Source organism: Cervus elaphus, chromosome 20 (genome assembly GCF_910594005.1).
Source record: "Cervus elaphus chromosome 20, mCerEla1.1, whole genome shotgun sequence".
Taxonomy (NCBI): Eukaryota; Metazoa; Chordata; class Mammalia; order Artiodactyla; family Cervidae; genus Cervus; species Cervus elaphus.
The window spans coordinates 121,661,933-121,678,555 of record NC_057834.1 but is presented as its reverse complement, the minus strand read 5'-3'; the positions used below and the strand labels follow the sequence as shown (position 1 = coordinate 121,678,555).

The 16,623-nt window shown below is 55.0% G+C and overlaps 1 protein-coding gene across 8 annotated transcripts in view; it reads left to right on the top strand.

The window, feature by feature from the left end:
* Positions 1-16,623, top strand: part of RNF220 (ring finger protein 220) — a 266,770-nt gene that overhangs the window by 246,800 nt on the left and 3,347 nt on the right. For 2 of the 8 annotated variants that reach the window (XM_043875848.1, XM_043875846.1), the window contains exons 6-12: positions 624-666; positions 4,169-4,212; positions 4,645-4,777; positions 12,831-12,927; positions 13,133-13,219; positions 13,358-13,413; positions 13,526-13,604. In XM_043875848.1, the coding sequence (XP_043731783.1) occupies positions 624-666; positions 4,169-4,212; positions 4,645-4,777; positions 12,831-12,927; positions 13,133-13,219; positions 13,358-13,413; positions 13,526-13,604 (539 nt within the window). Of the gene's footprint in view, positions 1-63; positions 492-623; positions 667-4,168; positions 4,291-4,644; positions 4,778-12,830; positions 12,928-13,132; positions 13,220-13,357; positions 13,414-13,522; positions 13,605-16,623 lie in introns of those variants that run through there. The other 6 variants (XM_043875843.1, XM_043875844.1, XM_043875842.1 and 3 more) reach the window with 4 other exon arrangements.

Below are 16,623 nucleotides of genomic sequence, written 5' to 3'. Positions count from 1 at the left end.
GCGGGGCTCCCGGACGGAAGAAGCCCGGCGCTAGGAAGGGGCGTGGAATTGGGTGGGAGGACCTCGCAGCCGCTAAAACCGGGGCGGGTTGGTTTTTGCGGGCGGTGGGAGGAACCCCTGGGCGGCCTCAGCCTGTTGCTGCCCGAGTGCTAGCAGCTGTTTCCTGGTCCTGGTCCGGCAGACCCACCCCTCCGGCCCCCACTTCTTGAACTTTCACCCCCGGCGCGCGACGGCGGCGGGTCACGTGATCAAGGCCAACATGGCCGCCGCCGCCGCTGGGAGCTGAGGTGCCGCCGCCGCCGGGCAGCCGGGGGGAATCCGCCCGCATCGCCGCCCTCGCCGGCCGGGCGGCCGCGGGGCCCGGAGCGCCGGAGGCCGGGGCTGGGGCGGCACCGCGCGGCGGCCTCCGGGGCCCGCTAGAGCAGCCCCCGGCGGCTATGCCGAGGGCCCGGAGCGGCCGGCGGAGCAGGGGGGCCGGCGGGAGGGAGGAAGTAGGTTTGTTTACGGGCTGTTTGGGGCGGGGCACGCCTGGACCGGGGTCCGGGGCTGGGGCGGGGGCTGGGATTCCCGACCGCGCTGACGCTGTCTTCTCTTTTTTGCATCTGCCCGGGATTTTCTCCCAGACCTTCTTGCGAGTGCGAGCCAACCGGCAGACCCGACTGAATGGTGAGTCTTGCGCAGCCCCTCCCTTCGCCCCACCCCCGGCCTCCTCCCTCCCTCACTGCCTGCAGCTCCTGGCTTGCCTGGGTCTCTTCTACGTTAGGGCCCGTTGGTTTCCTCGCAATCACAGCGCCTCAGTGTGTGCCTACTGAGGCTGCCGCCCTCAGTTTCCCCATCTGTTTAATGGAGATGACGGTTGCCAGCTCTTGCGTGAGCCTCTTTAGGCCTTGAAGGACCCTGGGGCACAATAAGTGGCGGAGAATGAGGAACAAGCCACACAATTCCACTTGGGAGCTCCGCTTTGAATTTGCAAACTGCTGGGACCTCACTGTACAAGCCGGCAGGGCGCTGAGAATGTTTTTCTTCCAGTTTTTAATCAGTGCCCAGTCGTGTGAATACAGCCTCTCTGCTGAGACTTGACAATGCAGTGAGATCTGGAGTTCCCACGGCAACAGGAACTAACTCATCCCAGGGCTCTTTGAGTTATCAGTCAGCCCACATTTCACAAAGGTGATCAGCGTGGGCTCAACAGCTCTTAGAGGCCTTGTCTGAAAGCACGCTGTGTATGCACTACCTGGCAGCCGCCCCCCCGCCCCCAACCTTTTGGATTCAAACCTCTGGAGCATTCCTGTTTGCTGAACAAACTGGATGATCTAGTTTTTTGTGCTAACTAGGGTGTGGTATATCTGGGGGTTGGATGTAAGGGGCTTGGGGGTCTCTGGACCAGCTGGTAAGGGCATCGATGTTCAAGATCCCCAGTTCCTGCCACTTGGTTTCTGCTGCCAGGCTGGGCCCCAGATTGGGAAAAGGAGAGCATTTATCACGGGCCGGCACCATGTTAAGCATCTTTATCATAACTGAGAGGGAGTGATAACACTCGTTTTGTAGATGAGAAAACTGAGGCTGGGACAGGTGAAGCGATTTGTTGAAAACCACACAGCTGGGGTATAGCCAAGCCATGGTTTGAACCGGTTAACCCACTCCAGTATTCTTGCCTGGAGAATTCCATGGACAGAGGAACCTGGTTGCAAAGAGTTGGACACTACTGAGTGATAAACACACACCTACCTCCAAAGCCTGTGCTGCTTGGACCATGCCATGCTGCCTCCTTGGCAATACTTTGACTTTTCCTATTAGTGGAAGCTTCCAGGTAGGGAGCACACTTTTCCCTCTCATGCTTTACTAAGCTTAGTTCAGGACTTAGAAGATGGATGGCAAGAAAATAACCAAACCTGCCTTGCTTATCTGAGAATTTCCACGTGATGCCCAGTCTATCAGAGTGCTTTCCTGGGACCACAAGGAGTTTTCCGGCATGGGTGGCTTGGGCAAGGAGAGCAACCAGGGTCCTACCTTACTTGGCAGTCCTGTGAGATTCACCTGTTTATTCAATTAGCAGTGTCTCTCATAGTCTACTTCTTACCAAAGAGGCATTCCCTCCGGCTCTAGGCAAGTTAGGGGAGGCACCTTTGTACTGCTGCACGGCTCCATACAGCCTTCTCGAACTCTCAGGGTCACTTGCTCAATGCCTTTCTGGTATCTAGCATCCCTTCTCCACCCCAGCCCTGGCTCTAGAGTGTCAAGGTGGCCTGAGTCTGAGATTCCAAGGATTAGGGCAGTCAAGGTGAAAGAGTCTAGATCTTTGTCTACAAAATCAAGTGGGCACCAGAACATGGTCACATCTTCTATAGTGAGAGCACCGGAAACTGAGGAGATGGGCCAGGCTGCAGGCCACGGTTTCTCAAACTCCATGCTTAGTCCTGGTGGGATGGTGGCTTTCCTGTTGATTTGGGTCTTTCTAGGGCTACCCTGTTCTGGAGTAGCACCCTGCTTCAGGCCCTCAACAGGCAGTAGCTGGGGTTCCAAGTGCTGCCCTAGCACACTCACAGGATCCGTCTTTGTTGATACTGATCAGTTGGGGCACTCTTGGGACAAGAGAGCATTCAAAGCTATGGAGTAAGGCATGGTTTCCTATCCTGCCTTTGCCACTTTTTAGATACCTGGGCCAGAGAAGGCAATGGCACCCCACTCCAGTACTCTTGCCTGGAAAATCCCATGGACAGAGGAGCCTGATAGGCTGCAGTCCATGGGGTCACTAAGAGTCAGACATGATTGAGCGACTTCACTTTCACTTTTCACTTTCATGCATTGGAGAAGGAAATGGCAACCCACTCCAGTGTTCTTGCCTGCAGAATCCCAGGGACAGGGGAGCCTGGTGGGCTGCCATCTATGGGGTCGCACAGAGTTGGACACGACTGAAGCGACTTTAACAGCAGCAGCAGCGGCTACCTGGGCAACTGCATGATTGAACTTTAAGTATCTTTATCTGGCAAAATGCTTAATGCAACCTGGTTTCCAGATATAGAATAAAATGAGCTTCCTTGAGTAAGGTAGCTAAATCTTACACAGTTGAAGCTCTAAATTGTAACTTACCAGCTGTCACATGCATCACCATTCACCAGTGTCTCACTCCCTAGCCTGCATTGATGAGCCTTCCACTAGGGTCAGTATCCACAAGAAGGTTCTTTCTGGCCTTGCAGTGGGGAACCCTTCCTTCCTTGGCTGACTCCACCCCCACCCTAATCAGTCTGGTCTCCAAGTGGCTAGCTCTGCATCAAGGGAGGGGATAGAGGGAACAGAGTCCCTTGTTTTGACCCCTTCCTGCTTCAGTGACAGGAGGGCTGCAGAGAGGGATTAGTGAGCTAATTAGAAATGATTGCATCTCTCAGCATTAATTAGTAGTGCTGTGGGCTTGCAGTGTGCACTTTGGAATTGAGCCCCCTCTGGGACAGCATGGCAGGCAGCCCTCTGCCTCGGGGGCCTGCCAGCCCCTCTTCACTGATTAGAAATGATGGAACAGGTTTGGATAGGCACAGTAAGGGCTACCCTCTCAGGATATCCTGGGCTCTCTGACTCAGACCCTCTGTACCTTTATGACTGGGCCTCAATCTCCTCTTCTGTAAAATGGAGCCAGTGGACCTGAGAGAAATCCTCCCTGGGATGATTCTGTATAGGACACTGAGGGCTGTACCTCAGGCCTGCTGGCCCAGGAATAAAGCGGTTTTAACTGATAAGTGAACAGCTGGCCAAATCAGGCCCCTGGAGAGACTTTGGATTCTAGCCAAGAGGTGATCTCTAAAGTTGTGTGTCTTGACTCTAAAAGAGCCTGTGATCTTGGCCTTCTGGGGAGATACCTAGTAAGTGCCAAGGGGAGCATTTTTGCTTACTGGACTCATTGAGCACCACAGGTAGGCAGCTGTGGGTTGAGCTTGAGCCAGCTGTGGCCAAAGAGTGGACACTCGGCTGGCCTAGCACCAGTCTTCTCCCCAGGTGCTCGTGGCAAGGCCCAGACCCCAAAGGAGCTGAAGGTGCCACATAACGAGGTTGAGATTGGGCATGAGCCAGAGGGCTAGTGGCTGGCAGGAGGTCAGGAAACGTCAGTCCCACTGGGACTTGGGAGCTCCAGTGACATCTGCCTGTTGTGTGGTTTGTTTTCGGTTTCTCCATGCAGCTCGGATTGGGAAAATGAAACGGAGGAAGCAAGATGAAGGGCAGGTATGTCCCCTGTGCAGCCGCCCCCTGGCAGGATCGGAGCAGGAGATGAGTAGGCATGTGGAGCATTGCCTTTCTAAGGTAGAGGGGCCATCACCACCTACCCCGTCCCCTTCCCCTGACACTAGCCGCTGACTGCCTCCAATCTCTGGGCTGTTGGGGTCTCCACGCGGTCTCAGCAGCTGCTTCTTCTCTGTTCTTTGCCCTCTTCCTTTGCTTTCACTCTCCCACTCCTCCCCTGGGGCTCCAGTGGAAAATTACTGGGGAAAAGCCCAGGTCTTTGACCTCGCAATTGGTTTACTTCCAAGGAGCCCTAGAGCTGGGGGCCTGTGGGGCACACTGCAGCGGGGGGCCTGGGCTGTGCCTTCCTCGCAGGCCCTGGGGAGCAGGTCGGGGTGGCCTGGGACCCGCATGATCCTGCTCTGCTCTTCACAGAGGGAAGGCTCCTGCATGGCTGAGGACGATGCCGCGGACATCGAGCATGAGAACAGCAACCGCTTTGAGGAGTATGAGTGGTGCGGGCAGAAGCGGATACGGGCCACCACTCTCCTGGAAGGTGGTTTCCGAGGTACAAGCAGCCGACACCTAGGCAGTGGCACTGTGGTGGCCAGGCCTCTGCTGGGTAGCCATCTGTGGGAGCCAAGAGGCCAGGGCTGGTGGCTGGTCATCCATTTGGCCACATGGGAACTGCTGCTGGCAGGGCTTCTTTGTGACCGTGCTGCCTGCCTGTGATGTGCATATTAAAATGGATGTATTTGGGTGGGGAAATGGAATTGTGAGGCTGAAAGCTAGGAGTGACGAGGGGGGCTCTCCGCCTCGGGTGATGCATTGAAGGTGACAGCCAAGCCGCGTTAGCACCTGCATAAAATATTAAAGGGACGGTTATGCATTTATCACTCCATCCCTCTTAAGGCTGATAAATGAGAATCCAGCAACCTGCTGTACACCTCCAGCACTGGGGGCCCCGAGGGCTTCCAGGCAAACACATTGGATTTTCCTCCTCCTCCTCCTCAGCCCCATGTCAGGGAAATCAGTTACAGAGGAGAGAGTGAGTTATGGCAAAATTTGACCTCCCATGAGCTTCATTGGTGAATCTAATTTTAGCTGTGATCCCATCCCTTCTCCCTGGGCGCCCTCTGCCCTGAAGCAAGTAGGGCCTGTGCCCAGCTGCTCCTGCTTCCCTTGAACTTGCTGTAGAGGGCCCTGCCGGGACCTCCCCAGTTCCACCGCCCACCTGGATCCTTGGAGAGACGTGGCTTGGCCCAGTGGAAGTCCCCCACCCCCACCAGGTTAAATAGCAGACTGGTAGGCACCCAGACCTGTGTCCTCTTGTTGCTGCTCCCTGCCGTGGGCAGGGCGAAGGGGGAGCTGTCTTGCCGCCCAGCCTCCAGCTCAGCGCTCTCGCCGCGCACAGGCACAGCTGGCACTGCAGCTTGTGGTCATTAAGTGAGCCAATCTGCTTCCCATCTGCCTCCAGTTCCCTGGGCAGCACCCTTGGGAGGAGCGCTGTGTCTGGTCCCTTGGGAATATTGCGGCAGCTGAGAGGAGGGTCTCTGCCTCACTGGGGCTATGCTTCTAGGGCTGGTGATGAGAAGTGGTCCCTACAGTGCCGTCCAGAGCAAACTGGCTGCATGAAGAGGCCACAAACCCAGGTGTGGCGTTATGCCTCGGGGCTTCTCTCACATTGGCAAAATGTAAATGAGAAAGGTTAATCAGACCACACTGAGGACTGAGCTAGAGAATGTCCATTTGCCATTTCTCTCTGGTCCTGTCCTAGAGTTTCTGAGGCCCAGAGAGCCCCGAAGCCAGGGATCCTGTGAATTGTACTCACAGGTGTCCCCAGCCAGTTCCAGATGCCTCTCTGGGCTCGCTTTGTTGGTGGCTGCAGATTTTCATGTCTTCCATTGCTGTGGCAACTTCTTGGTCAGGTTACTTGGCCCAGAACTGGACCTGATGGCGTCTGGGCTCCAGACAAGGCTTAGGAACATGCAGCCGCATGGGGCCTGCACATACGACCATGTATTTCCCAGGCACTGGGGCCCACTTGCAGAGCGGGTGTGAGGGGCTCTTCAACCCTGGGCGGGTGTCAGTTTTCCCTGAGTGTTTACATGGTGAGGTTGTTCCTTTCAAGAATTCCTGAGAAGAGTTCAAAGGGGCTTTTTCTTTGAGCGATTTGGAGAGCGAGAATGAGAGTGAGACTTGAAGAGGGAACAGGGGCCGGAGGTGCCTTTATCTGCAGAGAATTGCTCCGGCTTTCCTGATAGAAGCTGCTGCTGCCTCTTAAACAGCTTAGTGCAGTCAAAAGACAGACAGACTTGAAAGGCTGTTTTACAGCGAGATCAGCAGGGGCCACGAGGCAGAGAGCAGGGCGCAGTGGAGCGGAGGAGGCTGAGGCTCCTCGGTAGGGGGGTGCTATCAAAGGAGGCCCTGGCTGATCCTGACCGCCTCTGCCCCCGAAACCTTGTCTGCAGAAGCTGGCCATCTGTCAGTCTACCCTCCTGGGCCAGGACCGAGAGGCCCCAACTCTTGGGGGGTTGGGTGTGGCCCCGCCAGGCGGGCTGGTGTCAGTGCAGCGCATTGATCGCCCGCCGGGCGGGCTGGGCCGCAAGCCGGGCAGCGCGTGCTTAATGTGATTGAAAGGCAGTTAAAATGGCGGTGACCTTTTCAGGAGGAATTAGATTGCCTGCCAAGACCGGTTAGAGGGAGTGATAACGCCGGTTGAAGAAGCTGCCCGGCCGACTTCAGAGAGAGGGAGCAGAGGCAAGATGAGCAGGCGAGCGAGGCCCATTTAAGCCGCACTGTGCGTGCTGACAGAACAGAGATTGCTGTCCTTGTTAGATATGAAAGAATTGAAGAATTGCATATAAGTTCCTGTATCTGATCATCGCCTATCCCTCCTCCCAGACCAGGGTCCCTTCGTCATCCTCAGCATGGCTTCCCACCAGGCCCAATGGGGGCTGGTCTGGTGGAGCAGATGAGTTCCTTTGAATGTAATGTGCCGCGGAGCCAATGAACAAGCAGGAATTATTGGTGGGACACTTGGCTGAGGAGAATGGGCCTTAAAGATGGGACCTGTGATTACTGAGACACAGAGAGCTCAGGCCTGGGAGGCCTTGAAATTGGTATTGTAGGACCGAATGAAGGATCAGACAGAACAGGTAAGGACTGGGATAGGTCCAGGTATATGTGGATCTTCAAGAGCCTAAAAGAAGAGATACTGAATGGTTTCAAGAGAGTAGTTTGAAAGAAACGTTTGTTTAGGAAACACGGTGGCCTTCTCAGTTCTAGGGGACACCCTGGGCTGTGTGTGTGAGCTGTGGATTGTCCTCTCTGAACCTTGGGTTTGCTAGCCTGCTAGTGCTGTTTTTTCCCACTCAGTTATAATTGCATAAAGGGCGGCGCACAGACCGTAGTGCTTCACCAACATTTCCCTAAAAGAGTTCAGCATTAGGGGAAAAAAAGATGCTCTTCAGGCACCCCATGCCAGCCCTGGGCAGAGCAAGGGGCCTCTAGGTTGGGCCACAGTGGGAACCAGTTATACAGCCCCTGGGGACAAACCCATGCCTGCCTGTATCCAGCTCCTGGTCCTGGACAAGAGACTTGTGGTGGGAACCTTGACCCTTCCCCTGTCTTGTTCGCCAGTGAATGTTCACTTAGCTGGATTAGGGGAGCCTGGAGCTCATTATCTCTGGGATGGACAGGCTCGAGAGAGGACATGGAACGGTTGGCTTCAGATGACCTGATAGTGGTGCAGTGGGCATTCAGGTGACAAGGTGGAGGGATTTCCCAGGAGGCAGCAGGAAGTGGAAGGTGCTGCAGCTCAATCTTTGAGCCCTGGAAGGAAATGCGTCCCTGGAATCCAGCTTTGAGCCCCTTTGAATCAAACAGGTGGATGGGTAGAGACAGGGACGCTACTAAGAGAACCCACTGTCCAGGCCTCTGCCCTGCCCCAGTCCTCGCCTGGGGACTGCATCTTACTTGAGTTCTTGCCTTGGATTTAGACTGGCTCCATGTGGCCTGGGACGAGACGCCATGGAGAGGAAAGGTGGGGCAGCTGTGGCGCAGAGCTGTTAACTGGCTATTGCTTGGTAAACCTTCAGCGCCAGAATGTGGGTCGAGGGGTTGAGAGGTGTTGTGAGTCCAGGGCCTGGAGAAATTGGCCTGGCCTTAGCTGCTGCCTCCTTCGGCATGTTGATTTCCAAAAGATGGGAGCCCCAGATTCTCAAAATGTCCCCCAGGGCAGCCCTGCTGCCTGGTACAGTCAGTGACAGGTGCTGGAACAGCCAACTGCCGGAGGCAGTCTTGGAATGGAGTGTGTCCATGCTGCTGCTTTCTACCTCCTTACCACCCTGAGTTAGATCTTGTTTGGTGGGAGGAGCAAGGAGGGGTGGCAAGGAGCAGGGCACCTTCTGTCCCCTGTGGCAACTGACGAGGATTTAATCGCCTTTTGGAAACACAATTGTTAAGCCGGGACAGAGGGAGTACAGGCAGAAGGAACAAGTATCAATGGTTTTAAACGGCGTCTGTCTCTCTGCGCCTCTCCTGACGTGAGGCAGTGAAACGCGTTATCGAGGAGGCCCGGAAAGTGGCTAAGTGCGTTTGACACACGCCAACTCCCTGCCTCCACACTGGATAATTGCATTGTCAACTGTTCAGCGAGGTGGCAGGTGACACTGCAGGCCGATTGATTGTCCCGCATCGCAGCTCCCCAGACTGTCAGCTCCCCAATCGATGGCGTTTACACAAGACACCGTAACTGCATCTGTAACTAATTCCAGTGTAAAACTCTCCGGAAGCTGCTGCTGCGCACTGCCCCCCTTCTCCCCTCCTTTGGAGAGCTCGGGCCTCTGGAGGCCCCAGGACGCCTTTCTCCCTGGGCTTTGGTTTTGTTGGGAGCAGCAGGTGAGGAAATCAATGGCTCCTTTTTTGTGGTTTCAAGTTCCAGGACGTTACTGCCCCTAGTCAGTGGGCATCTCCAGTTTCACAATCGATCATCTGATCAATTGATCAAATTAACGCTGATTTTTTTTTCCTTCTCTCTTTGCGATGACCCAAGAAGAAATCAGTTTATGAGACATGGGTCATTTTTATAAAATTAAGGCTTTGCTTATCATTTATGCACTTAATCCTCTCCCTCTCTATTGCTGAGTATCCACTTGGAGGGAAGAGGTTTTTCTGCACTGCCCGCCCTCCCTGGACCAGGCACCCACTGCTGAGCATCACTGATCATCAGGGTTAGTCTGCCTGTGGACAGCACCCAGCCCTTCATGGGTCTGAGCCATAGCACGGGGACTCCCCAGTGACTGCAGAGTGCTCTGGGTCATCTTGCAGGGTCTGAAGGCAGAATCCCTGCCTTGGCTAGTAGCAGCAGGAGTGGCAGCTTGCCTGTTACCCTGGAGCTTCACAGAGCAGGAGCCAGAGGCTTGGAAAGGCGATTTCTGTGCCATCTTGCTTCTGAGTACTGGCTTGGGATATTCCAGCAGCTGAGAACATAAAATGACTGTGGAGCCGCCTTCTCAAAGTATGTGTGTGGGGGGGGGATAAGCTGGCGGGGGCCCTGTCTGCATAAAATGGCTTTATGGCTGTTTCTTTTTATTATGATTCTGCCAGAAGTCAGCAAGTGACATTTCATTAAGAAAATAAAGTTTAATGTGCTGGGAAGGAGGTTGGAGTTGGCTGGGGCAGCACAGGAGTGAAATTGGCAGTGGCAGCCTGTTCTGAACACCTGAGGGGTAGGGAGAGGCTCCCAACATCTGTCTGCTGGAGGAGGGGGTCAGGGTCAGAGTCAGCTGCTCTGACCAAAGGCAGGCCTTTTCCTTAGCAAACAAGATGTGTCGTGCTCTCCATCCTGTCAGGGTGGTCAGAGAAGGAGATTGTTGCCTACCTGAGAGATGGGGTCTGTGAGGTGAAGTTGTGGCCGGAGAGGTTTTTACAGGCCACCGGCAGATCGGGCCTGGGCCTGCCTCTCTCTGTCACAGGGCTCCCAGCATCTAACAGAACAGCACCGTCGGCATTTAGCCGTCACTGCTCGGGGGTGTTATGTGGCACCTGTGGTGGGCCTGGCCAGCTCTGTGCTAGGTAATGCTTAGATCACAGACTTGGGCTTTCAATCTAGTGAACGACAGTGACAATACTTGGTAATACATGTGAATTTGGAGTTGTACAGGAGTCTGGGTGGACACCACAGAAGGGGCCCCTCTGTAGAAATGTCTAGGGAAGTTTCATCTGTACTCAACACCTTAGCATAGGAATCAGATCAGGAAACAACGTCCTCAGTGTCAAGCCAGGCAGAGGATGAGTTCAGTAAAGTTTGAGAGAATGTTGAAGCAAGTTCATTCAGGAAGTATTTGTAGAGCAACTACTATGTATAGGCACCATGAATAGAAAGCATGATTGAGAAGAGTCAGACTTGCAGAATGAGCAGGAATGTGTTCTATAGACCAAGAGGGAGACACTTCTAGGCAGAGATAACAAGAAGTACAAAGTTCTAGGGGCATGATAAAACACACTGGCCCTGGGAACCAAAATAGCTATGTTCCACCAGACTACAGAGACCTGGTCCAGGCCTGGCAGGCAATGAGACTGCAGAGATAAAGACTTCCAGCCACTGGGCTGCTTTATTTGTTGAGAAGCCTGGACTTTTCCTGGCAATTTGGGAGTGCCCCATTTTCTCAGGTTTGCCATGGGAGCCATACTGGGCTGAGGAGTGGTGCCAGGATTCTTGGCTTTGCTTCTCACGCACCCACAAGGCAGGGCTGGGCAGGGTCTGGCCAAGCTGAAGATGTGAGGCTGACTGCTGAGCTGCCTGCACTTGGGGGAGGGGGGTTGGCAGGGCTCAAGGGGCGCAGGCTCTAAGTGAACCTGATGGCTACATTCTGATTGATGGCAGAGTTTGTCTCCCAAACTGTCAGAGGGTTTATAGAGGTGCCACTCACCCACAAGGTGGGAATTGCTTGTCAGGACACTTGGCTGTGAATAGGAGACAGAGCTGTAACTTGGTGTTTTCTCAGCTTAGTGGCCCTGCTGCTGACCCGCCTGCTGCCTTGAGTTTGTTTGTGCCTCAGTGTGGAGGGCAGATGAGGACAGACGGGCAGGGGTGGAGCTGGTTAGTACCTTTTAGCAGTTTCTCTGGTGCTGCTTACCTCTGGGATGGGTGGGCCCTTTGTGAGACCAGAAACCGGACGTGTAGGGTAGAGAAGGATCAGGAAGAAAGTGCTTTTGAAATGGGCTTGAAAGATGGAGAACATTCCAGATGGAGAGAGAGCACAAGCCAGACAGACAGGGTGACACTGGAGGGTGGAGTAAGTCGTCTGTCTGTGTATGTCGGACTTAGGGAGCAAAATGAGAGAAGGTGAAGAAGTGAGGGCATCCAGAGCGTAGCAAGTCTGGCTTAAGAGTAGGAATTGGTCTCAGGCACAGTGAGGAGCCACAGGTAGTGTTGGAGCAGGGAAGAGAAGGGTCAGGACTCTGTGGCAACAGGACGAAGCAATAGATGAGAGGCTTGACAACGCACTACAAGCCTGTTTTCTTCATGAATGTGTAAGGCCCTGAAAGTGGGAAGAATGGACAAAAAATTTCTGAGATCATTGGGCAGAACTCTGAGCTGCTTTGCATCGATTCCACTCACCCCAGATCCCATCGCTTTCAGTCCTTTTTGTCCACTCCACTGGCGCATGTGATGTGGTCCGAGACCAGAACCACTGGGAGAAGGCAGGGGCAGGGAGAAGCAGCTTTGTGGTCCCTGGCCCTGGGCTATCACGAAGGGTGGTTCTGGGAGTCAGAACACAGGGCAGGTGAGTGGGCCTGGGGCAGCTTCAGCAACTCAGCCCCTTGCATCACCACCACCCCTCCCGCCGCTGGCCAAGAGTCTGCCTGTTGCTGTGCCAGATACACCTTGGTGGGGTCAGCTGCCTGCCCAGCCCTTGGCCCTGCCTCCGCCCAGCCGGGTTGCGTCCAGGGACTGCTTTGAGAAGCAGGTGTGCATGCCTGTCCTCCCTCGGCTGTCCCTTCTTAATCCCTTTATAACTGCACTTGTCCAGGAATCTGGGCTGAGTGAGGTGGGGATGAATAATTAATGTCAGGCGCTTCAGACACCAAATATTTGAACAGCTGCCTGGTGTTTTTGCTGGCAAGGACCTGCCGGCCAAAATCAGGACATTGGCTGAGGGTTCCACTGTATGGCTCTGACAGGCCTTTGCCAGCCTACTCTCCCCTCTGGTAGACTTGCCCGGCTGGACCATGGGGCACGGGATGCCCAGGTCCTGGGTCGGGGTGGCCTTGTAGACCTGTCTGTCCTCTTCCTGCTCTTAGATGTGGAAGACAGGTGGACAGCAGGCCTAGACTGGGTGTCTCCTGAGGACTTGACATAATGTATGAATGGGCTGGTTTATGAGCAAAGACCACTTGGAGCAGCAGGCAGTGCAGGGAAGGCTGAGGTGTGCAGAGTGAAAAGAACTGTAATGTCAGGATTGAGAGCACCGAAGTGCTCTCTATTCCCCAAGCCCAAGTTTCTGTCGGACCTTACCTAGCCCCAAATCTGACCCCTGCCTTAGGGAACAGAAAGGGGATCCTTGGCCTCGTCTTGCTGGCCCCTGGCCCTCCTCACACCCTGCCTCCCACAGGCTCTGGCTTCGTCATGTGCAGCGGCAAAGAGAATCCGGACAGTGACGCTGACCTGGATGTGGACGGGGATGACACTCTGGAGTACGGGAAGCCACAGTATCCTTGGGGCGCTGCGGGACAAGGCGGGACTGGTGGGACAGGCCAGAGGGAGTGAGGAAAGCCACAAGCACCTCCAGTCACTCACCCATGCAAAACCCCCCAGGGTCAGTGTCTCAGCGTGGGCCAGGGGCAGCCCTCCTGGGGATTCAGCCCTCACGGCCCACCACAAACTAGGATCCATTGTCCTTGACCACCTTGCCAGATACACGGAGGCTGACGTCATCCCCTGCACAGGCGAGGAGCCTGGCGAAGCCAAGGAGAGAGAGGCACTGCGGGGCGCAGTCCTAAAGCAAGTGTGGGCACAGGCGTGGACGGGTGGGAGAAAGGGAAGGGAGGCCCCGCGGCAGGGTGAACCCAGCGCCCGCGCTCAGGGCCGTCCTGCCTGCCTTCGGGGCTCACTTTGTTCTTCCTCTTGCCTTTCCTCTAGCGGTGGCCCTCCTAGCACACGCATCACACCTGAGTTCTCTAAATGGGCCAGTGATGGTAAGTCCTGACCCAGGTGAGCGGGGGCAGAGGAGGGTGACTGATTGAAGCCCAACCGCTCACCTGTGCTGCCCAGTCTGCCAGAGTGTGAGTTCCCGCTCTGTCCCAGCAGAGATGCCATCTACGAGCAACGGAGAGAGCAGCAAGCAGGAGGCCATGCAGAAGACCTGCAAGAACAGTGACATTGAGAAGTGAGTGGCCAGGAGGGAGACCGACCCCAGGGACCACAGCTCAGTGGGAGGGAGGGGGCCCTTCCCCAACAGGAAGGCCTGCTGCCCTGGCACACAGCCGGCAGTGGGGCCCAGCTGGTGCTGAGCGTGACTCTCTGAATTGATCACTGGGCCACGGCCCTGGGAGCCTTGGTGGAGAGGGAGGAGCAGGCGGCCTGCCCGCCTGCCTGCTGCAGGGGCCTCCGCCCGGGGAATGTGATGTATGGCCGCCCAGCCCAGCCGGCACACTTGATTCATCTCCAGTTTCTGTTTCTTAATCGGGAGCTAAATTGGTTTCATTTTTCTTGTCCTGGGTGGCGCTTGCAGTGTGGGTTTTAGGCAGGAGTATTGGGTCTCATCACTTCTGGTAGGAGTTTTTGGCCTGCATTCTCTGGCAGGGGAAAAGGGGATCCGTTAGCACTTCCCCGAGGGTTGGGCCACCCCTGGCCTGGATCCCCAGGAGCCACCAGGATTCGAAAGCAGCAGCACACCTTACTGCCTTTCCAGAAGCCCAGGCAGGCCAGTTCTGGCCCCAGGAGGTGGCATTGTTCGGTTCTGGCTGCCTGGAGCTGCTGCCGCTGTTGGCTATTGCCTAACTCCTCACACCTGCCCCTCCCTCCTCTGAAGTCTAGGTTGCCCGGGGTTAAAAGGCAGCCTCTTCATTCCAGGGCCAGTGTTCCATCTTGCTTCCTGCCAGGAGAGTGGATTGCAGGCCAGTGCAGGGCCGGGTCGGTGGCCCAGGGTCACCTCCCATTTGTTTCCCTCCATTTTGTGTTGTCATAAATTCATTCCAGCCCGTTGTGGTTGATCAGTTTATCTCGGCCAGGGCCGCGAGTGCTGCTGGCATGATGTATGGGCCGCGGCGCAGGGCCCGGCTGCCCATGAATCACCGCAGCTGCTCCGTGTCAGCGCCGGAGCGGGCCGCACGGGTTCGGTGCAACCAGCTTGGGGGGAGAGGAATGACGTATGGATGTTTATTTAATAATTCTCTCCTACTCCAGCTGAGCGGGGCGGGCGGGGCTGTAAGGGGCGCCCACCCTCATCTGGAGGGTCTGCTCATAAATCAGAAAGACAAGATCATTAATCAGGGATGGCGCCGGAGGGGGAGGTGGGGGCCAGAGCCAGTGGCCATCCATGAAGGTCCTACCCCACTGAGGGCTGGGGGAGCTGGGCTTTCTGTCCCACCTGTGTGAGCACAGGCACCAGTGGGCGGGGCCCTCGGGGATGAGTTGGGGACCAGCTCAGTCATGTGTAGAGATCTCCGATGGGTCTGGCTGATGTCAGTCCCCATGATGTCTCTCTTTCCCAGACATGTTATGGGTTCCCATCTTGGATCTTTTTCACATCCAGGGGAAGGAGAAACAGGATGACATGGCTTCTTCCAAGAAATTCTCCACCCCATGCCTTCAAGGGGCTCCAGAATAGCTCACAGCCTCCCTGGATCAGGGGTCTGGAGGACTGGGTATTTCACTAGAGCAAAGAGTAGAGGCCAGTTACATGCTGAGCAGATCCACCATGGGGATGGAGTGGCCTTGGAGATGGGAGTGGGAAATGGCTCTTCTGGACTCATGGCTTTTGCCTTCCCAGCTCTAGCTCATTCTCTGGTTTAGGGTTTTCGAGTTAGTTTTCTACTCTGGAGTAGGCTGCCCCCAGTTCCAGGCCTTGGTTTCCCAATCATTGAAGTAACCACACCAGATCAGCCTGGTCCTTGGAGAGGAAGGAAGCACAGCTACCCATCCTTGTCTCCTTGCCAGGAACATACCAGCAATCCAGATGGGGGTGGCACACACAGCATTGGGCAAGATGCCAGGGGGAAGACTCAGCTATGCAAGTGTGTGTGAGGAAGGAGAGTATGGTAAAGGCTTTCCAGAGCTGGAAAGTTGAAGGGATGCTCCCAGGAAACCCACCAGTTCCAGAAGGAGTTGTGGTCAGAGCCTTTCTCAGGTTGCTTGGAGAGAGGCAAGGCAGAGAGAACCATGGACTGCTGAAGTGCTGGATCTGGGGCATCTCTGATACAGGGACACAGCATCAGGGAGAGGCATTCTGTGTCACTGCTGGTGCCCCTTTAAGAGAGAACGGTCAGAGATCAGAGTTTGCTGCTGCCCTTTAAGTGTTTCCCACCATCCTCCACATGCCCCCTGTTGCACCTATGCCCAGCAGGGATAGACTACCTGGAAGCTTTCAGGCTTTCTGGGCCCACTACCCCCCCAGGCTGGCAAGATAGACCACCTCCTAGGAGATGGTCCTAGCCCACACACCGCCCTTGTGAGTCTACTTCAGTTGACTGAATACACCTTCTAAACCTCAGCTGTTATCCTTTACAGCCCTCCTCCAGTATCCTCAACACCTTCCTGTAAATTGAGTGTAAGATAAACTTCCCTTTCTGATTGTGGCATCTGAGGTCTTGGACACAGGGTTCCCAGTGTAGCAACCTTCTGCTTATCCACAAGTGAGCCTTCCAGCCAGATGGGGGCCAGGGGCCCTTGGCCTTGGTTCCCACTGTTCTCCCAGCCTGGAGGCCTATCTCCTCCTGGTTGTAGCCAGTGTAGAGTAATGGTTATTCACACAGTTACTGGTTGACTCCAGAATCAGTCCCCCAGGGTTTGAATCCCATCTCCCCCACTGTGCATGAACCTCGGGTAGTCTACTTATGTTTCTGTGCTTTTGTTGTTTTTGTGGAGTTGTGTCCAACTCTGCACCCCGTGGACTATAGCATGCCAGACTCCTCTGTCCTGCACTGTCTTCCAGACCATGTCCATTGAGTCAGTGATGCTATCTAACAGTCTCTGCCTCTCCCTTCTCCTTTTGCTTTAGTCTTTCCCAGCATCAGGGTCTTTTCCAGTGTTCCTTCATATATAAAATGGGAGCGTTAGGATCTCCCCATGGGGTTTTTGTGAGGTGTAAATAAGATAATAATTTTTAATCCCTCGGTAAAATTCCTGGCATTTAGTAAGTGTTTAATAAAATTTAGCTCTTTTATTTGTATTATATCATTATTCCC